Source organism: Coregonus clupeaformis, unplaced genomic scaffold, assembly GCF_020615455.1.
Source record: "Coregonus clupeaformis isolate EN_2021a unplaced genomic scaffold, ASM2061545v1 scaf0011, whole genome shotgun sequence".
Taxonomy (NCBI): domain Eukaryota; kingdom Metazoa; phylum Chordata; class Actinopteri; order Salmoniformes; family Salmonidae; genus Coregonus; species Coregonus clupeaformis.
In genome coordinates, this window is record NW_025533466.1 from 384,238 (window position 1) to 406,073 (window position 21,836).

The window sequence follows — 21,836 nt, forward strand, 5'->3', positions numbered from 1 at the left end:
TATTTTCTACCTCCGTAGCCTAATGAAATTATGCAAGAAACTAAAGTCGTTTTCTGCATTACGAGTAACTATATCTGCATTACGAGTAACTTGGTTTTAGTCGATTGATATTTCTTTTTTAATTGATTCCAAGCTGGGAACGCGTTTCATCTCATCGGACATTGTCATCATTCTCTTCAACAGATGACAAAAAAATACAAATAAGACAGATTTATCAGGGAAAAAACATTAACATTTCACAATGTGATATAGAATAATTGAAGTATAAATGGTACTTAATTCATAATATATGTAATTCTTAATGTGATTGAAAAAATAGGCTCGTTCTCAAAATTAGTGGACCGCGCGTTGTTTCAAGGACCATGGACAGCTCCATGCACGAGTCCAGAACAGAAATATGCTGCCATCTGCTGCAAGGAATGAGATCTAGCCTGCGCACTTTGGAGCTCAGTGTGGTTTCTAAAGCCCTGATGATGAAAGAGTGAGTGAGAGTGAGTGAGAGAACTCGCTCACGCGTTTCTTAAAATCCCATGCCTTCTATAGCCAAGGTCGTGTAACAAACAAACACCCGTCTATGAGTGTTCATGTTTCCAAACATACTCAATAGCCTATTAAACCAATGATAGACCTACATTCGATTTTTTTCAACAGTTTTATATTGGCGTATTATATTACTTATGATTTCCATACCCATGTTCTGCTTAAACATAAATACTGAGGTAAGATGCACATTTCACAACTTCTGAACACGCAAGCTTTTCTTTTGAATGTTCTCTATCCTGTAATGTATCCGCTGTGGTAGTCCTCTTCACTGTCTGTTGCCGATAGGCTAAATACCTACATAAGCTGCTCATAAACAAACGGATCTTATGAGGGCCAAGTGGTAAATCCCATAGAAACAAGTAATAATAGGCCTACATGAATTATTATTGTGTAATTACCATTTCACCGTGTAGTTAAGTAGGCCTACATAATGTCTATACTGTAAAATAAAGTCCTACCCAACACGCGGACTTTGTGTACGCTACTCTATGATGCGATTCTGTTTCCCACCAACGGGCTAGTAGTGGCGTGTGATAGGCCTACTACGCTGATAGCCTACACATTTTATACCGTCAAGGATTTGCTGCAGAGGAACTGGGCTATTCTCTCACAGAATGAATGGGCCTCTCACTCATTGCTTTTACATGTACTACAAAAATACAACAATTTCAAATCTCACCTTCTAATTTATGATAATAATATTTACAATTTTCAGTTTCAGTTTCCCAAACAAACACCTTGACTGCCCATCACCCACTAAATGCTATTTAAAGAAATGTTGCCTCTTAAATCAATAGATTATTCCCCCCTCAAAAGTTATTACATCACCAGTTACTCATTAATTAAAGTATTTTACATTAATCATTACAATTTAAATACACAAGTTAATGTACTTATCTATTTAGCAACATTCCACTGACACTAATCTACACACACACACACACACACACACACACACACACACACACACACACACACACACACACACACACACACACACACACACACACACACACACACACACACACACACACACACACACACACACCCTGCTGATTAACCAGAAAGTGAAAGAGCTGACCATGTTTGTTGAAAAAGAAACTCTGGTTATTTCACCTTCTGTTTTTGTGTTCAATGGCTGCATTGTTGTGCTGTGTGGCTGCATATTTTTCTATAGGCCCCGCAGGACAATTGGGAGACTGAATGCACCCATTTTGTGCTGGGGCTCACCAGGGGGGCTATAGCTTTGTCAACAGTGCAGAAAGTCCCAGGGGGACACCAGGGTAGGGCAGGTGGCGGCTCTGCTCTGCTCAAATCTGTGAACATCTGGGGGTCGACGGTGTGCTCGAACGCTCCCCTCAGCCCTGAGAGAGCTATAGGCCCGAGCATCCAGAACCACCAGCGACTACACCAGGGAGAGGGACAGGGAGTGATATCAACTGGAAAGAGTGAAAGGGAGAGAGGACCAGAGAGAGAGGTAGCCATCTGGAGTGAATGTATTAGAAGAGAGGGTAGGCTGGGTGGGGGTATATCAGGTGTACTGGTGAGGGCTGAGAGAGCTGGGTCATGTGCTCGCGTGTGGGAGCCACTAGTCTTTATGATGTTGCTGCTGGTGGTGATGTGGGTGGTGGTGATAGTGGAGAAGACAGTGATAGTGAGCTGGGGCGTATGACTGAAGCCTTGTGTCTAGAGGTCAGGCCTCGGTTAAGGTACGTAGATCCAGGTGGACCAGAGAGCGAGGCTCGCTCAGCTGGGGTGGAGCAGATAGCAAGGCTGACACTGCCTGGGAGAAAAGCACATAGAAAGGCTCGTAGTGAGGACTACAGAGAGATGGACAGGGCGAGAGCAGGAGAGAGGAATAGAGACCGTGATAGGGAGAGGGACAGAGAACGAGGGACGGCAGAAGAGAGAAACAGAGCGAGAGAGAGGGACAGCGATAAAGAGAGTGCAGGTGACAGAAATAGAGACCGTGAGACGGAGAGAGATAGAGACAGAGAGACCAGAGACCAAGACAGAGACAAAGCGAGTGACTGGGATAGAAACAGGGACAGGGACAGAGAGAGAATATGGGACAGAGAGGACCAGAGCAGCAGGACACAAAGCTTTTCAAACAGTAACGCCAACCCTCTTCAAACCATGGAGGCTCCTGAGGGTCAGGGGAGACTGCAGAGAGGACTACCCTCACCTGGATGCCCCTACGCCAGTTACCAACGATCTAGCACCACCCTCAGGTCTACACGCCAAGCCTCCGGCTCCATCTCTCCCGCCTTACTCCGCCCATCCATCCGAATCAGAACCTCCACTCTGTCACCAAGGAGACTGTCGCCAAGGACGGACATCACGGAAATGCGACGTGGCATATACACGGTTAGAGAGCCAGGGTCAGGGATTGGGATTGGCCGATTGTCCCCGAGAAGAAGGACTCGGACATGCCTCTTCTCCCACAGCAGCTTAGAGCTGGAAGAGGAAGAGGAGGAGGAAGAAGAGGGAGAAGAAGAGGAGGAGGAAGAGGAGGAGGGAGAAGGGGGTAGTGGTGTGATGGGGGTGGTGACTCAGACCCTGACTCCGGCTGTGCCCTTGTCCCCTACTCCAGCAGCGATGGATAGGAGGATGACTAAAAGAGAGAGGAAAAGGATGAAGAGTCTGAGGAGGAGGCAGAGGAGGAGAGAGAGATGGAGACAGAGCCAGCTGCAGGAGACTAGACAGGTGAGAGAGACGGCATTTGATTTGCTGTCTACTTTCAGGGTGAAGAACCATCTAACATTAAATGATAAAATACTGAACTTCCCCTTGAATACAAGATTATTGCTGCTCAGCAGTATACTCCCACTGGGCACAAACTGGTTAAATCAATGTTGTTTCAACGTAATTTGTCAACGTATTGTGATGTGGAATCTAGGTGGAAAATATATTGGATTTGAAAAAAGTAATCAACGTAAAATGTTGTTTTGAGGGTAGAATTTCAACCACAGGATTATGTCATCATAGTAACAAATTTTCAACATAGACAAACCTTGTATAAAATATGTTGAGTCTGTACCTTTGAAACAATGTCAGATCTTCAACGTAATATCCATTATAAGAAAAATAACGATAGTCTGAGCAGCACCTCCTACTGGAGAGTTGATCTATCTACAGCGTTCCCTTTGTTTCTCATCCAGGGTATTAACCAAGCCCAGCCCTGCTGAGTTTTGATATTTGTCACTGACTATAACCAATGTGCTATCATAAGAGTGATTGTTGAGAAATGTCCACTAAATAGATTCACTGTTGCTATCGAAGTCATTCGAAAGGGTAGGTTCAACAGAGCAAACAAAACCATACTTTATCAATCATACATCATCAATGAGCCTACAGTGGCTTGCGAAAGTATTCACCCCCCTTGGCATTTTTCCTATTTTGTTGCCTTACAACCTGGAATTTAAATGGATTTTGGGGGTTTGTATCATTTGATTTACACAACATGCCTAAAACTTTTAAGATGCAAAATATTTTTTATGTGTGAAACAAACAAGAAATAAGACAAAAAACCAGAAAACTTCAGCGTGCATAACTATTCAAGGGGCACCACCCCCCGAAGTCAATACTTTGTAGAGCCACCTTTTGCAGTAATTACAGCTGCAAGTCTCTTGGGGTATGTCTCTATAAGCTTGGCACATCTAGCCACTGCGATTTTTGCCCATTCTTCAAGGCAAAACTGCTCCAGCTCCTTCAAGTTGGATGGGTTCCGCTGGTGTACAGTAATCTTTAAGTCATACCACATATTCTCAATTGGATTGAGGTCTGGGCTTTGACTAGGCCATTCCAAGACATTTAAATGTTTCCCCTTAAACCACTCAAGTGTTGCTTTAGCAGTATGCTTAGGGTCATTGTCCTGCTAGAAGGTGAACCTCCGTCCCAGTCTCAAATCTCTGGAAGACTGAAACAGGTTTCCCTCAAGAATTTCCGTAATCCTTGATGGCCAAAAAGCTCAATTTTAGTCTCATCTGACCAGAGTACCTTCTTCCATATGTTTGGGGAGTCTCCCACATGGCTTTTGGCGAACACCAAACGTGTTTGCTTATTTTTTTCTTTAAGCAATGGCTTTTTTCTGGCCACTCTTCCATAAAGCCCAGCTCAGTGGAGTGTATGGCTAAAGTGGTCCTATGGACAGATACTCCAATCTCCACTGTGGAGCTTTGCAGCTTATCTTTGGTCTCTTTGTTGCCTCTCTGATTAATGCCCTCCTTGCCTGGTCCATGAGTTTTGGTGGGCGGCCCTCTCTTGGCAGGTTTGTTGTGGTGCCATATTCTTTAAAAAAATTTATAATGGATTTAATGGCGCTCCATGCATGGGATGTTCAAAGTTTCAGATATTTTTTGATAACCCAACCCTGATCTGTACTTCTCCACAACTTTGTCCCTGACCTGTTTGGAGAGCTCCTTGGTTTTCATGGTGCCGCTTGCTTGGTGGTGCCCCTTGCTTAGTGGTGTTGCAGACTCTGGGGCCTTTCAGAACAGGTGTGTATATACTGAGATCATGTGACAGATCATGTGACACTTAGATTGCACACAGGTGGATTTTATTTAACTAATTATGTGACTTCTGAAGGTAATTGGTTGCACCAGATCTTATTTAGGGGCTTCATAGCAAAGGGTGTGAATACATATGCACATACCACTTTTCCGTTATTTATTTTTTAGAATTTTTTGAAACAAGTTATTTTTTTCATTTCACTTCACCAATTTGGACTATTTTGTGTATGTCCATTACATGAAATCCAAATAAAAATCAATTTAAATGACAGGTTGTAATGCAATAAAGTAGGAAAAACGCCAAGGGGGATGAATAGTTTTGAGAAGTAATTCAGCCCAGAATTCAACTAAAAACAGACAATACATATAGGCCTAGGGTTTCAAGTTTTGGTTGATTTCCAATGTAATCTACAAGTTAATAATAAATATGTTGGATTCACGTCTCCATCTCAACCAAAAATCTAAGTTAAACAATAGGATAAATTAAACTGTATTTAAAGTGCATTTAAAGTTTGATTTGACGTGATTTAGTGCTATTCTTTAACTTAGATTTGTGGTTGAAACGTAGACGTGAATCCAACATATCATTTATACATTTTTAGACAAACTGGAATTAAAGCCAGAGTCAGTGGCACAGATGTCCAAGCAGAAGAAACATCTCCTTCAAATGTTGATGTTTGGTTGCGTTGACAACCAAACGCAATTCAATATCACTTTTGCAATATGGTAAATAGTCTATTAATTTGCGACAAGTTAACAAATTATATGTTGGATTCAAATCTCCATCTCAACCAAAAATAAAGGTTAAAGAAATTAAAGAATATGATTAAGCCAGTGGCTCAGATCGAACAATCCAAGCAGTAGATACATCTCCATTAAATGTTGATATTAGGTTGTGTTGTCAACCAAATACAATTCAATATTACTTTTGTAAGACAGTAAATTGCTTAATGTTAAGGCTATCTTGCAAACTAATGTAACAGTATTAATTCAACCTTAAAACGAGTAACACATCCATGGCTACATTTTGAGGTTACTGTAACAATAAATATTCTTATGTAATCATAGAAAGTGTGCATGTTCAGGGTAGCAGGTCTGTGGAAATCCTCACAATTGCTATAATAATCTGCACAGAATCTCAAACGGCATTGATCACTTGCACCATGTACTTTAATCCAATCCAGGTAATTTTGTTGTGCTATTAGATGACGCACAGCGATAAGACATTAAGTTGTTGTATAAATAAACTAAATATCTAACGTTGTATTCCCATTTAAACTTTGCTGTGCTTTTAAATGGTTGAAAGCACAGTGATAACACATTTACTGTAGGTCACAACTAAACCAACAATCAGACACTGATTTTCCATTGGAATTTGGTTGAGTTTTTAGATGGTTGAAAGCATAGTGACAATACATTGGGAATTCAGCAAACTTTTTGAGAAGGTGAAAATAGGTTGGAATGTCAGTGATCAACGTATGTACCAAATGTTTCCCAGTTCTCCATGTTGAAATGACGTGGTATGCCCAATCGGCTGTGTGTATCTTTTCCTTTCATTTACCTGAAGGAAAGGGCTACGAACCCATGAACAATTCAGGACATTGGGTTGTTGTATAAAAACCTTAAGCTCTACAACAACAGTGTGTCATTAACACAAATACCAAGCAGTGCGCTGTGTGTGACGACATGCGTGTTTCTGCACACTGTAGCATTTGCATACTGGCGTATATCATATGTAAATAGTTCAGCTCTGTAGCAGACAGCCAATGTGTCTCAATAGACAAGGTTCCAGTTTGTTTCTTTAGCCAACATGTCCCTGTGCCAAACAAGACATGGCAAGGACGGAGCTTTGTTGTATGCAGGCAAAAGCGGGTGGTGTAGGCACATGAAGTTTATTTTACCCAAAGTGAATGAGGCATTTATTGACAAAAACGAGGCAGCCATGTACTATACTGTGGAACAAAAGTGAATTGTTCCCTCACCTCTCTCTCTCTCTCTGCATTACATGTTCAGTAACTGTGTGGGCTTATTTACTGACTCTCAACAGGCCCATCAATGTCATGGGATGTGTGTGCCTGCCTGCCTGCATGTGTCTGCATCACAGGAGGTTGGTGGCACCTTCATTGGGGGGGACGGGCTCGTGGTAGTGGCTGGAGCGGAATGGCATCTAATACATGGGTTCCATGTGTATGATGCCATTCCATTCGCTCCGTTCCAGACATTATTATGAGCCGTCCTCCCCTCAGGAGCCTCCACTGTGCATGTGCGTGTGCATGTGGCCTGTGTGTGTGTGCGCGTGTATGTGAGTGTGGGTGTCCCGCTGACTCTAAACAAGCCCCATCAGCGGCCAGCTTGACTCAATAGCCATTGTCTGTGCAGTTAAAGTGGGGTTATATCTGAATTGGCTGCATGATGATGCTTGGGCAGAGAGCCCTTCAAAACCACCCAAACAAAAGAACAGATTCCAGTTGGATTGGCCGGTGCAGATCCATAGTCACGTTGCTGGACTGGAATGATTGTGACTGGCTGTTGTGTTGTTTCTGACATCATTCTCTGTGGGCATGATGGCAAATAGTATATGTAGAAGCTGCCATACACATTACACATACAATGTTCTCCTAGCTGAGATTGGTTTTGTGCATTGTTATGAATAACTTGCTATGGATGGAGTTATGGAGTTGGCTAGATTACTACTTGAAGATGCCAGTTTGAATGCTGTGAGTGGAAATTACACTTTTGTACTGAGGAGTTGGATAATACTCCAAGGCAAAATATAGTACTAGGGTAAATCAAAATCCTGTATACACCGTGGGTTCACAGGGTCAGGATTTATGAACACTGAATTAAAAACACACCGTAGTTGTGGCTACTATCGTTATACACTATATATACAAAAGTATGTGGACACCCCTTCAAATTAGTGGATTTGGCTATTTCAGCCACACCCGTTGCTGACAGGTGTATAAAATTGAGCACACAGCCATGCAATCTCCATAGTCAAACATTGGCAGTAGAATGGCCTTACTGAAGAGCTCATTGACTTTCAACGTGGCACCGTCCTAGGATGCCACCTGTCAGTCTGTCAAATTTCTGCCCTGCTAGAGCTGCCCCAGTCAACTGTCAGTGCTGTTATTGTGAAGTGGAAACAGCTAGGAGCAACAACGGCTCAGCAACAAAGTGGTAGGCCACACAAGCTCACAGAACGGGACCGCCGAGTGCTGAAGCGCCTAGCGCGTAAAAATAGTCTGTCCTCGGTTGCAACACTCACTACCGAGTTCCAAACTGCCTCTGGAAACAACGTCAGCACAAGAACTGTGGTCCTCTGTAGCTCAGCTGGTAGAGCACGGCGCTTGTAACGCCAAGGTAGTGGGTTCGATCCCCGGGACCACCCATACACAAAAATGTATGCACGCATGACTGTAAGTCGCTTTGGATAAAAGCGTCTGCTAAATGGCAAATTATTATTATTATAACTGTTCGTCGGGAGCTTCATGAAATGGGTTTCCATGGCTGAGCAGCTGCACACAAGCCTAATATCACCATGCGCAATGCCAAGTATCGGCTGGAGTGGTGTAAAGCTCACCGCCATTGGACTCTGGAGCAATGGAAACGCGTTCTCTGAAGTGATGAATCACGCTTCACCATCTGGCAGTCCGACGCACAAATCTGAGTTTGGCTGACGCCAGGAGAACGCAACCTGCCACAATGCATTGTGCCAAGTGTAAAGTTTGGTGGAGGAGGAATAATGGTCTGGGGCTGTTGTTCATGGTCCGGGCTAGGCCCTTTAGTTCCAGTGAAGGGAAATCTTAACGCTATAGCATACAATGACATTCTAGACGATTCTGTGCTTCCAACTTTGTGGCAACAGTTTGGGGAAGGCACTTTCCTGTTTCAGCATGACAATGCCCCCGTGCACAAAGCGAGGTCCATACATAAATGATTTGCCAAGATCGTTGTGGAAAAACTTGACTGACCTGCACAGAGCCCTGACCTCAACCCCATCAAACACTTTTGGGATGAATTGGAACGCAGACAGCGAGCCAGGCCTAATGGCCCAACATCAGTGCCCGACCTCACTAATGCTCTTGTGGCTGAATGGGAGCAGGTCCACGCAGCAATGTTCAAACAACTCCATGGGCTCCAGGCTCCAGGCTCTTGTAGGCTACATGCATATACCTAACCCCAGGATAGAAGGGGAGGGATGGGAGCCCTGAGGGGGAGTAGGATGAAGATACCCCCAGGCGGTGATCCAGAGTCCGTATTTTGTCCCTGATATGAGGGGGGAGTGAGTCGACTGTGGATCTCTCTCGCTCTCTCTCTCACTCTCTCTCTCTCTCTCTCTCTCTCTCTGTCTGTCTTTCAAAAAGCAAGCGACTTCCTGGTAACAATAAGGTAGAATAGATACATTTAAAAACAAATACAATGTGCTTGAGGTGTGTATTAATCCGTTTTTATCAGTGTCTTGTGATGGTCCCCTAGAGCATTTTTGGGGGGAGGAACTCAGTCCTGCTTTCAACTTTCTCTTGAAAGTTGTGATAGTGGAATACACAAGGTGCAATATCAGGGCGAGGGATGTTCCCCAATGCTGGAAGGGGGGCCTGAGTGAAAAAGTTTGGGAACCCCTGCCCTAGAGTGTCTGAAGAACTGAGCTGACTGCTTCCTATTTTCTACCAAATTTCTCACATCTTAGCTTTCCCTCCAACAAAATAGTTGTTTCTACTGCCCCAGTTCAAACCTAAATTAGGTGCCAGGCTTATAAATGGCTTAGTGGGATGTCAGACTTTTCCTAGATTTAGAGTACCTGCTAATGCAAACCCATCTCCAAGTTAATAATTTAACACGCTTATTGGACTCAGACTGTCTTCGCTTTTAATGACTGGAGCAAAGCAGCTCTCTATAAAAGCTTTGATTCATCACTATGCTACTGTATACACTTGTATTCTTGACTAACTGACATTTGTCAGAATAATATATTGGAAGATTATATAGGCCTAGCATTATTACAAACAGTGGCTTACTTCACCGGTTACCTAATTTCACCATTTTATTTCATATCTACCAAACTCTCAACTCATCTCCCTTCATCAGGCCTGCACTGGTACACCTGCCCACACCTCAAATATAGATTCATGGAATAGAATATCAGGGGGAAAAGAACACATTCTCACAAATGGCTACTACCAGCTGACACAGTCACTTGAAATCATGCGCAGTCTGTTTGACGAGCGGCTGTCAAAGCCTCATTTGAGATTCATAAAGAGTTCAAAGGTTATATGGGTTATATTTACATGGCTGGGTGTCTCTCTCTGCCTTCAGGAGTACAACTCATCAGCATGTATTTTAATATTATGGTCATGAGACCTTACAACCTTGAATGGGTTGTGTCGTTCTGCCATTTTCTGTCCTAGACTTCCACAGGAAACCCAACTGATCTGTCAGTTTTTTTCCTGTTATATTGAAAAAGCTATGCAACCCTGTTGTCATGTTCTGTGTCTCTGCAGAGTTCGACAGGGAACCCATCGAGCAGCAGTGAGGAGGAGGATGTGAGTGCTGGGGACAGAGAGGGCTTCATCTGCGCTGTCTGTCTGGACGTTTACTTCAGCCCCTACATGTGCCACCCCTGTAACCACATCTTCTGTGAGCCCTGCCTCCGTACCCTGGCCAAGAACAGCCCAACCAACACCCCCTGCCCACTCTGCAGGACCACCATCACTCACGTCTTCTTCCAGAAGGGTGAGCACAGTATCCAAACCCTTTTCTCCTTGTCTCTCTCATGACCACTGCTCTATAAAAGACTGCAGTTGGAAGAGCCATGGTGGAACCATCTAGAATGGGTACCAGTCTGTTTAGCCAAAGAAGCATATGACATGGAGTACAAGGAGTGGAATAGCTAAACAGACTGGTACCAAGGCTAGAAACCATCCAGTACTTCCACCGATCAGTGGTCACAAAGGGACAAAGGTAAGGAAAGGAAATTGTTGTAGAGAATTGGAACATACTACTTCACTTGAAGACACGCCACAGTTATCATCGTCCACAAAAGGAACAGCTGTACTGCATTTATGACGATTCATGCTGTTTAGATCATTAACAGATCAAGACAAACATACTTATCTGGACATGGTGCATTACTGAGGCGCAACTATCTGTGTGTTTGATCCTGCAGTTCCTCTAGGGAATGTTACACACCTTGGGTTCAGCACTGGCCAGGAAATACAACAGAATCAACCTTCTATTTCAACACATGAATACGATGGAGGGCTGTAGACTGAAGAAGGACAGGTTTCAAACCTGCCACAGCAAAGCTTATGTAGCCTAGCTACGTTCACATGGGTCACACGTAGAAACTATAAACTTGTTGCACACTGTAAGGTGATTGATTGCAGGTGATTTGTGTGCTAAGTGTAACGTGAGAACCTCATACCCATTAAGGGTACTTAATATTTGGACAGTGTGGTTTTAAATGGGATTATACTGCTGATTATCCAAGCCAAGGTCACACTAGCAACAACAGTAGTTGTCTGAGAGGAGAGACAGCGACAGACAGAGTGCCTTGAACCACTTCAAATCCTACACTTATTTTATCTTCAAAAATGCTGATTCCTGTATGTATCACACATGAATACAAAAGTGCAAACATTTAACTATTAGAAAATATAGAAAATCTACCAGAATCTACCCAAATAGTTAGAGATAAACAGTGATGGCGTTTGATACTAAGAGAATGAGATAGTAAACCAAAGAAGAGCCTTTTATTGTTTTTTGTCTGTGTTGCAGAGTTGAACCACACAGCACGGACGTTCTTCCCAAAGGAATACCTCTCCCGGAAACAGACTTTCCAGAAGGCAAGTTGTGCAAAATGGCCGCTCCCAAGCTGCAGGAAACTTTTCCGTATTTTTGGAGGTGAGTGTTATTGACTCTACTGTATAGACTTGATTAAGCAAGCTTATTGGTTCTACTTTTTAGAAATAAGATGACCAAATGGTAATGTATTTATTTGTTTATTATCATTATGTTATGATTACAGAATTATTATTTATTACTTACTGTACACTTTCTATTCCAAGATTAACGTAGATGCAGAAGAAAAGTTGGAATAACCAGATTTTTCCGTCATTCCAACCCCTCTCCAGGTTTCCATAGGCAAGCTAGTCCGATAGCCAGGCGTCAGTTTCCCCACGGGGGGTACCGTCTAGACGCCATGGACTTTGAGGACAATTCTCGCGGCTGGCACTTCGACATGGACATGGTCATTATCTATATCTACTCTGTCAACTGGATCATCGGCTTCATCATCTTCTGCTTTCTCTGCTACTTCTTCTTCCCTTCCTTCTAAAGACAGATGGATAGATGGGTAGATGGATGGATGGAAGGATGGATGGATGGATGGATGGATGGAGGAAACGAGGCAGAGTAAGTTACAGACAAATTGGAGATGTGCTTGGTAGAATACAACCAACAGTGTTCCAGCTGATCCCTATTGAATTGAGGAAACAGGGTACCATATGGGGGGCATTGGAGAATTACATGATCTCTACACAGTCAACCTATAATATCACTAAGGCACCGTTACAAGTCTAATGGAAACAAGGAACAACAAAAAGGTACCTGGATTGATTCTAAGTTAGGCAATTTTGTGAACTTGGGACCATAGAGTTGCTCTTTAGGTGGTCCTTTACATGTGAGATATGTCAGATTTTTTTTTTTAAAGTTAATTTACGATGAAATAAATAAAAAATCTGAAACTTCTATCTGCGCAAACACCGTTTAACTTGGTGCTATAAAATTATATCTGCAATCCAGTCACACAATACCGGGTTGTCAATCAAAAATAATTATTTGAAAGATGATATACTTATTGAGTCATAATAATAATATAATATGCCATTTAGCAGACGCTTTTATCCAAAGCGACTTACAGTCATGTGTGCATACATTTTTACGTATGGGTGGTCCCGGGGATCGAACCCACTACCCTGGCGTTACAAGCGCCATGCTCTACCAATTGAGCTACAGAGGACCACATGAAAGAGGAAGAAATCACAAAACAGTTCTGAGATCTGGGACTTGAAAAATACTCATTATCTCAAAACTATAAATTTTGCAGATAGACCCTTATAGTCCCAAGTCCTTGATTATTCATATCATAGGTTCTGGTCCTCTTTTTAAATTACTTAGATTTTGTTTCACCACTTATTCAGAAGAATGGCCATAATGTAAGCTCTTTATGGCAAAATCAAATAAATGCAGGTGCCTTAGAGCATATTTAATTAAGGCCCTTAGGAGAGGCATTGCTGTTTTTGTCTTGTTCTATATCAATACGAAAACCTCCATGGAAGGGGTATTTCACAAAAATTGCAAAATTACTACATTTTATTGATATCTAAAAAGTAGTTTACTGACTTTGGGTGTCAGAGACCAGAAAACTATATCAGTTTACTCATCCAGAGCTAAACTTTAACAATGTTGCTAGTTATTCATAGGATACAGTGTATTTGTCGTTTTAGGGAACGATCACTTTAACAAATGCATGATGAACATTAATTAATATTTTTGATGATATCATTAGAAAGAAGGGTATTTTCTTTATTTAATCATTAAATGTCTGTACTTTTCTATTTACATTTAAATAATTTTAGCATTCTGTGCCAGATAGAACCTTATGGCTGAACCCAGATTGACATTTCAGAGCCATAAGGTTCTATCTGCGATTGCAACCCCCTAAAAAAAAAGATTGACAAATGTCTTAGGATTTTGATACTCTGCACTTTAGGTACCTTCACGGTGAGGACCTTAATGGGTTATGAAAGAAAAATTCTCTATAAAACATTGCTAAGATATTGGATGTGAAAACTTTAATGCTCAATATCTCAGAACCATGCTTTGCGCAGCTAGATAGAACCTTATAGTCCCCAGGTCCCAAGGTCTTATAGCAATTTGTAAGCCACCTTCACTCCTGCCAGAAGTATAACTCTGATCAATAATTTCGAATGGTTTGTTTTACTGATATATACAGAAAACAGTTACATACAAGTAATGTTATTTTATTTTCATTTTTCGGCTTTTCCTCTACTACTCATTTAAAAAATGGGTTTCTCAGCAGTGTGTCTTTGAAGTGAATTGTGGATCCAATTCATTCTCTTCAGCTCTAAATGCCTCTCATGGTTATTGTATAATGTTTTATCTGTTTCTTTCTGGCATCAGAGCACTCCTTGTGTATGTAGTCTTTGCAATTCAAAGTATTCACAATGCCATTTCTTGAAATCAGCAATTGTGCTATTAGAGTATTGGGTAACAAGAGTATTGTACAATTGATTTGTACAATTCCTTACAGTAAAAAGGAAATTACTTGAAGAAATGCACCACTTTGTTTTTGTGTTGAAACAATCCGACTGGATGTTTTCCTTTTTAATGAGTCTCAGTCAACGTGCAAGGCCAATGTTCTTCATAGCACATTATCTTGACAACATCACACACAAGAGTGTTGGGTGCAAAATAAGTGATTCCCTGCTTCTACTGTTGAAAGAACCCTGCTGTAATTGATGTTCATTTTGACTATTATATGGCCTATTCTGTTTGGGGATGTTTTGGTCATGTTGTTTATCTTTAGGGACTCTGTGACTTGGGTCTTTTCACTGTTTTGAATAAAAAAATGTAGATCGGTATACTGACTTTATTACTGGAATGTTGTCATGGACACATGTAGACCCCTCTGCTCATATCCTCCATTCAAATACTGATACACCACCACCACCACCATCAAGAGGCGACTCTGGGATGCTGACCTAGGCAGAGTTGCAAAGAAAAAGCCATATCTCAGACTGGCCAATATAAAGAAAAGATTAAGGTGGGCAGTCTGAGATATGGCTTTTTCTTTGCAACTGCCTAGAAGGTCAGCATCCCGGAGTCGCCTCTTCACTGTTGACGTTGAGACTGGGGTTTTGTGGGTACTATTTAATGAAGCTGCCAGTTGAGGACCTGTGAGGTGTCTTTTTCTCAAACTAGACACTCTAATGTATTTGTCCTCTTGCTCAGTTGTGCACCGGGGCCTCTCAATCCTCTTTCTATTCTGGTTAGAGCCAGTTTGCGCTGTTCTGTGAAGGGAGTAGTACACAGCGTTGTACGAGATCTTCAGTTTCTTGGCAATTTCTCGCATGGAATAGCCTTCATTTCTCAAAACAAGCATAGACTGACGAGTTTCAGAAGAAAGTTATTTGTGTCTGGCCATTTTGAGCCTGTAATCGAACCCACAATTGCTGATGCTCCAGATACTCAACTAGTCTCAAGAAGGCCAGTTGTATTGCTTCTTTAATCAGCACAACAGTTTTCAGCTGTGCTAACATAATTGCAAAAGGGTTTTCTAATGATCAATTAGCCTTTTAAAATGATAAACTTGTATTAGCAAACACAACGTGCCATTGGAACACAGGACTGATGGTTGCTGATAATGGGCCTCTTTACGCCTATGTAGATATTCCATTAAAAATCTAACGTTTCCAGCTACAATAGCCATTTACAACATTAACAATGTCTACACTGTATTTCTGATCAATTTGATGTTATTTTAATGGACAAAAAAATTGCTTTTTTTTCTAAAACAAGTGATCCCAAACTTTTGAATGGTAGTGTAATTACATTTTTGGTAATATATTCGTTTTCGATATTCACATTTATTGACTGAAATTATTTTGAGTAATTTTGAGTGCAATGTCAATGAATTGCATTTACAACTTCAAGTCAAAACAATTAGTGTTTGTTCCTGGAAGTAATACAATTAATTACTTTCATCTCATGTTGCTGTCCAAGCGTTTATTGACAGTCCGCCTTGTTTATGAGGCTGATAAAAAGCAAGCAGCAGATGAGAGATGCGAAATACTTGATGTAATGTCCCCTGGCTCACACAGTGACTATGGAGTCCTGGCTTAGTTGCTCTGTGGTATTCTCAGATGAGGAAGAGCCCTGCCCACTGTTAGCTTTCTGTTTCTGAATGGCCCTCAGGGTGGACATGGAATATCCTGCCCTCCACTCCGGGCACCACAGCCACTCTCACCTCTCCCTCCAGATTCTCACTCTTGGATCTCTCAATGGCTGCAGAAACACCATCAATACACACTCCAGGTTAGCTCTCAATCACAGATGTGATCAACACAACAATGAAAAACAGGACAGATTGGATATTAGTCAGCTCTTGGAGGTGAGTGTTATGAATGAATGAAGCAGCTGTGCTCACCAGACACAGAGGGGCTGCTGGACACCTTGATAAGGCCCATCCTGTGGCCAGACTTGCACCTCTTCATGCCTCTGAAGATCTGGCCAGACTCAAAGTGGTTGATAAGGACAGTAGACAGGATCTGAGCATTCTCTATGTCGTTCCTATGAGGACAGCCACTGAACATGGTGTAGCCATCTTTGCCCTGAGGACAAAACGAGAGGATATAAAGGAGACTATTGTAAATGTTTCCATTGCCCTGAAGCCAAATGGCTGCTTGCTAAACTGCTGTGAGGAGACAGTTTTACCTGTCCACTTAAAACCACTGCATCTTCCGCCGCTAACTAATAGACTACTTTTTTCTACATTTTTATTAGCCTGCTAGCATAGGGAGTGTGTAGACTGCTATTCCAGTGGCTGTGGCTGAGTGTGCTAATATGAAGCAGAAGAATATACCATACCTTTAGTTAAGAATTCTTTCATGGCCACCACATACTTTCTGTCTCTATCCAGACTCTTGCCTTGAACCTTCACAGTCTCAGCGATGACTCTGTGGCCAGGTTTTCCATTGGGATCAAAGCCAAACTGGATCCCAGAAACCTGGGGAAATCTGAAAAATGCAATATGTGTAAAAAACCCTTGTTATTGCTTTGTCTGTGAGAATAAAGTACCAACTACAATAAAACCAGTTCATTCATGATGTGCTTTGGTGTCTTTCCATTGTGTTCCAGTGCACTACCTTCCATCCAGAGCAGGGTAGTTGCGGACTCCATTCTCCAGGCCCTCATAGAGCTGCTGCCCTGTGGCCTCCACCACCAGCACTGGGTCATTTATGGGCAGGATCTGCAGCAGGTCATGCATGGTCAGGGGGCCCACCGGGTGTAAGCGGTCAGAACGCAGAGTACCTATACAGGGGCAGAGTCATACTGTAGTTTAACAGTTTCATTCATACAGATGTAGGATCTTAATTTGAGCCAGTTTGCTACAGCAGGAAAATAATCCTGCAGCAACAGGAAATGTGAATTATTATGTGGATTATAATTAATGGGAAAAAAATTGTAGCGGTTGGTACATTTTTTGTTAGGGCAAATCAAATCTGACATTTTAAAAGGAAATTACAAACTTTAGAAGCCTTTTTAAACCTCAAATACACTAGAAGTTTGCATTTCCTGCTATGCAGGAAACTTCTCAGTAACAAAAGAGTGATCAAATGAACCTGGGTGCCAAACTCTTTCTGTATTCAACAAGTCTGCACTGTAAAAAATGTTTTATGAAAATATAATATGGAGGTAATATTTCTTATAAGCCAAAACTATGCCTGTGACTGAAACATAAAGAAAATGAAAGGTGTAATAACCTGAGTTTAAAAATGCCACCTCAGCATGAGTGGCCTCCAGCATGGCATTGGTGACCAGATTACCCAGGTTGCACTCTGCTCGTCTCACGGTGGCGTAGCGTCCATCCAAGGCCACGTCTGTGTGGCACAGGACCTCTCCAAGCATGTGCTGAGACAGAGTGACATAAATTCATAAAACGTCAGCTAAGTGGCATATGGGAAGGCTACTAACACAGACACACACTACTGTAAGCTAATTAAGCTGCAACAACTGAAACTCACCTGCATATTATCAGTGTATCCTTTCACAATCTGCTGGATTTCTGCATCTTCCTCAAGGTCTTTCACTGTGGCTATCTTTTCACAGCTGTACTTGAAAGTCCCATCCTGGTCCTTCACAACATCAATCTTGGAAAGGTACCTGAACTCTGAGCCGCTCTTCACGATCAGAATCCCACTGACCTCCAGAACCCCGTACTCATGGTCATGTCCTCCCAGGATGAGATCCACACCGTTGGACTCGGATGCTAGCCTGATGTCATTACGCCACCTCATGTGTGTGAGTGCGATGACCAGGTCAGCCCCTTTGTCCCTCAGCTCAGCAGACAGCCGATCTGCTGTCTCCACATAGTCTATATAGTTGATGTTGTTCTTGTCCACAGTGCTCAGGGTATCCAGCCAGTCCTCCTCTACCAGGCCCATGATACCGATCTTCAGGCCGTTCCACTCCAGGATGCTGCTGACCAAGCCATGGCCCAGCGTTTCACTAGTGAACCTTTGAGTGAACAATTGTTGTCTGTTTACATTAAAATGAAACACTGGAAGTAAAACAACATAGACCACTCAACAGAAATACTGTATGTTGCTTCTCATTGTCCTGTCAACCAATAGCCCTTTAGTTACAACTGCAGATTTATTGACAATTGTGAGGTATTGTGCTCATAAGTGTGTTAACCCACTGGCATATAGCCTAGTATTGCTAGGTGAAACTGACCTGTCATACACATTGCTAAGGAACCATGGGAAGGTCATAATTTTAGTCTGTTCTTCCAAGAGGTCCACACCGAAGTCAAACTCATGATTGCCTTAGATGAAGACAATGAAACAACATTTAGGGCTCTATTCAATCTGTAAAGCTGAAGCGTTACAGATTCCACGATAGAAATGTAAAGGTAATTTCCGATTGAGGCAACATGCTGTATGCATCGTTTACCTTGAATACAGTCTCCGGTAAAACGGGAACATAGCCTTTAAATTTCAATCACCCTGTAAAGCTGAACTACCACGATGCGGATTGAACTGAGCCCTTATTCGTTTTGAGGAATATGTGTATGTGTGTGTGTGTGTGTGTGTGGAGAGAGAGAGAGAGAGAGAGAGAGAGAGAGAGCGAGAGAGCGAGAGCGCGCGCGCTCTGTGTAATGAACTTCGAGAAAGGGATCCTCTCTGGATTATTTTTGTGTACAATTAAGTAGTAATGCATGGTTGGAGAGAAGCACTTACCATACACGGCACAGTGGACTCCTAATTTATTTAGAACATCTACCATATGCTTTCCCTTTGTGACTGTGCTTAGCAAGGAAGGGCTCAGACAGTCACCACTGAAAACGACCAAAGGGTTCAGCGACTGGAATACTTTTAGAGCAGTGGCAAACCTGGGGGAGAAAACCATAGCTAACATTTAGTTTCATGAAATTCTAATGTTTACAAAGGCTAGCTAGATTTCCCAACGCTAGACAAAGTGAAGTTTCACCCAAACTGGATCTAGCCAACTGACGTTAAAGTTAGTTAGGCCTAAATGTCCTTTCAAGGCTCACTAGCTAACGTTAGCTGTAGCTAGCGTTAGCTAACCTTTACCTTGCGGCTCCTCCAACCGGTTCTTCTGGTCTTGCTTCTATTTCGTACACATCATTAAAGTGTAAAATAGTGAGAACTACTTCTGGTTTGTTACAAGGTACATCTGTTTCCAAACTTGAGATATTGTCATCCATTTTTATTAGGCTACTGCTGGTGATTGTTGCAGAACTTGCTGCTCTGTCGTTTGCCTTTTTGCGCAGATGACGCACTAGAGCCAACTATATGTTGTTAACTTGAATTTGTCTCCTTGGAGATAAATGGTCACGCACCCTGAAGAGGAGCGCACGAGACGCAATGAACAACCAACGCATTTCTACCATTTAGACCGGCAGGCCTAGGTATTTAAATATTACAAAATAACAAACATCTAGGCTATTGTGGCTCTTGTTTTAATTATTTTAATTATGTTACATAATAAATTAGAAACAGACTAATTAGCCTACGCAAAACACTGCGCGTGGGATATCAGCACCTGGACAGCTCCATGTAAGCTTCCAGGTGCAAGCGGTGTTGTAGCAATGCACTTTGGACATTGAATTGAATCTAGTGTAGGTCGACACCAGTGGCGGCTGGTGAAAAATATTCTCGGTGGGCTGTGCCATACTTTTTTTTCCTGTAACCATCGCGATATATTTTAACACAAACTGCAGGACAGCAGTGCTCAGTGAAACATTCAGTAATTATTTAATGCCAATATTAAAAAGTTGAGGCATTCTTACACAAAAACATATTACACAAACCCAAGCCTTTCATTTGCATTTAAAGTGAACTTTTCACCATTGGTAGTAAACAGGCAACGCAACAGGCATGCTGTCAGAACAGAGTGGAAAGTGGACAATAACATGAAATTATTATAAAGTTTATAGGAAATCTTACACTGTATGAAAGGATGTATAATATAGAAATGGATATCAAGTGGATGAACTCCAAACCTTTGACTGGAAGAATAGCATACAGTATTTTATGATCATACTAAATGTGACTAATTGTTAATGTGCTCCAGAACTGCAACAATTAATTGATACAAAACAACATATATACAGTAATATTAGCAAAGACACTATTAAGACTTTCTAGAGTACCATATATAACTGGATTTTTTTATGCTAAGGTCAACTATATACAAAGAAACATGCGCCAGAGCTGCTCTGTGTGTGTGTGTCTGTCATCTTATTTGTACAGGAATTTTGCCCGTCTGTCCTTCTGAGTGGCAAACCTCTCAATGACCCTTTGATTAAAGTCAGGAATGTCCCTGACAAGTTTCTTCTCCATGGAGAGCATGGCCAGAGCGTTCAGGCGATCCTGTGTCATGCTGTTTCTCAGGAAGGTCTTGATCCTTTTCAGTGTAGAGAAGCACCTTTCTGACTCAGCAGTTGTCATGGGGTGTGGTGATGAGGATCTTGAGGAGGCTGGCAGTCTCTGTGAAAGTGCTCTGAAGGTTGTTCTCCATGAAGAACTGGTACAGGGGCACTGCACCACTACAAGCCTTGAACTCACTGTTCTCATAGATGAGGGACAGTTTGGTTTTGAGCTTGGCCTTGTTCAACATGGGGTACGCCTCCACGGTTGTTTCCAAGCGCTGTATCGGGGAACTTCACACTGTGTTGTGGGAACAACTCTCCGTGCAATAGTGTTGCGCTGATGAGGTGCTGGGTGAAGGAGAACCTCTCTTTGGCATGACTCAGGATGGTATCACATACCTGTAAAAGATACATCATCAGCTTTAATTTGCAATTAAGCTATTTTGATGCAAGTGATCCTGACTGACACATGCCTATGTCCAACTCAAGTATATGATTACCAAGGTGCTGATTGTTCAGGGTTTTGGCTACATACTACCAGGCCTGAAAAAAGTTCTAGGTGGGAAACACTGACAATTACATCACAACTTACCTCTATAGCCAACCTCTGTTGTTCTCCTGGTCCCAGCATCCTCCGTCGCTTGATGGGCTGTTGCTGCTCGTCAGATGCGCTGTCCCCACACAAAGAGGGAATTGAGGCCCTGGGTCCAAAAAATAAAGTTTAATTTGATAACTTGCAATCAGACTTCTTAACTCACTGTAATTCCCCCTCAACACACAACCAGTGACTTATATATATATATATAGACAGACAGACAGACAGACAGACAGACAGACAGACAGACAGACAGTGTGTATATACACACAAACTATGTCTAGTAACTGCTTTTAACCTGTGATGTACATAATTAACTGATGTTATTACGTTTTAAAGCCTTTTTCTATTACATTTGTGAGAGGGATGCAACATAATTTTGTTCTGCTGTTCACTTAGCAATAAAGTTAATATTCAATAACAACTAGGCCTCTTCTAGAAATTGACCTGGTGGACACCTGAATAATTATTACAAACTGTGTAG

General features: G+C 42.1%; 2 protein-coding genes across 2 annotated transcripts; one reads left to right on the plus strand and one right to left on the minus strand.

The window, feature by feature from the left end:
- Positions 1-1,827: 1,827 nt before the first annotated feature.
- LOC121584234 (RNA-binding protein 25-like) lies at positions 1,828-12,806 on the plus strand. The gene is made up of 4 exons (XM_041900062.2): positions 1,828-3,249; positions 10,559-10,790; positions 11,835-11,960; positions 12,191-12,806. The coding sequence occupies exons 1-4, from the start codon at positions 2,110-2,112 to the stop codon at positions 12,391-12,393; spliced, it is 1,701 nt and encodes a 566-aa protein (XP_041755996.1). The 5' UTR covers positions 1,828-2,109; the 3' UTR covers positions 12,394-12,806.
- Positions 12,807-15,682: 2,876 nt separating this feature from the next.
- LOC121584233 (trifunctional nucleotide phosphoesterase protein YfkN-like) lies at positions 15,683-19,662 on the minus strand. Its single transcript, XM_045212408.1, has 9 exons — positions 19,457-19,662; positions 19,103-19,254; positions 18,597-18,687; positions 17,885-18,377; positions 17,624-17,771; positions 17,006-17,171; positions 16,731-16,876; positions 16,288-16,473; positions 15,683-16,145 (listed from the first exon to the last, which is right to left on the minus strand). Exons 1-9 carry the CDS (start codon positions 19,588-19,590, stop codon positions 16,027-16,029), a joined length of 1,635 nt encoding a protein of 544 aa, XP_045068343.1. The 5' UTR covers positions 19,591-19,662; the 3' UTR covers positions 15,683-16,026.
- Positions 19,663-21,836: the final 2,174 nt, after the last annotated feature.

Bases quoted from the DNA above. Each gene is read 5' to 3' on its own strand.
- LOC121584234 (XM_041900062.2), top strand. From the start codon at position 2,110: ATGTGCTCGCGTGTGGGAGCCACTAGTCTTTATGATGTTGCTGCTGGT. The intron at 3,250-10,558 runs GTGAGAGAGACG...GTGTCTCTGCAG, and splicing joins AGCTGCAGGAGACTAGACAG to AGTTCGACAGGGAACCCATC. The intron at 10,791-11,834 runs GTGAGCACAGTA...TCTGTGTTGCAG, and splicing joins TCACGTCTTCTTCCAGAAGG to AGTTGAACCACACAGCACGG.
- LOC121584233 (XM_045212408.1), bottom strand. From the start codon at position 19,590: ATGGATGACAATATCTCAAGTTTGGAAACAGATGTACCTTGTAACAAA. The intron at 18,378-18,596 runs GTCAGTTTCACC...GTTCACTCAAAG, and splicing joins CTTAGCAATGTGTATGACAG to GTTCACTAGTGAAACGCTGG. The intron at 17,772-17,884 runs GTGAGTTTCAGT...ACTCTGTCTCAG, and splicing joins GATACACTGATAATATGCAG to CACATGCTTGGAGAGGTCCT.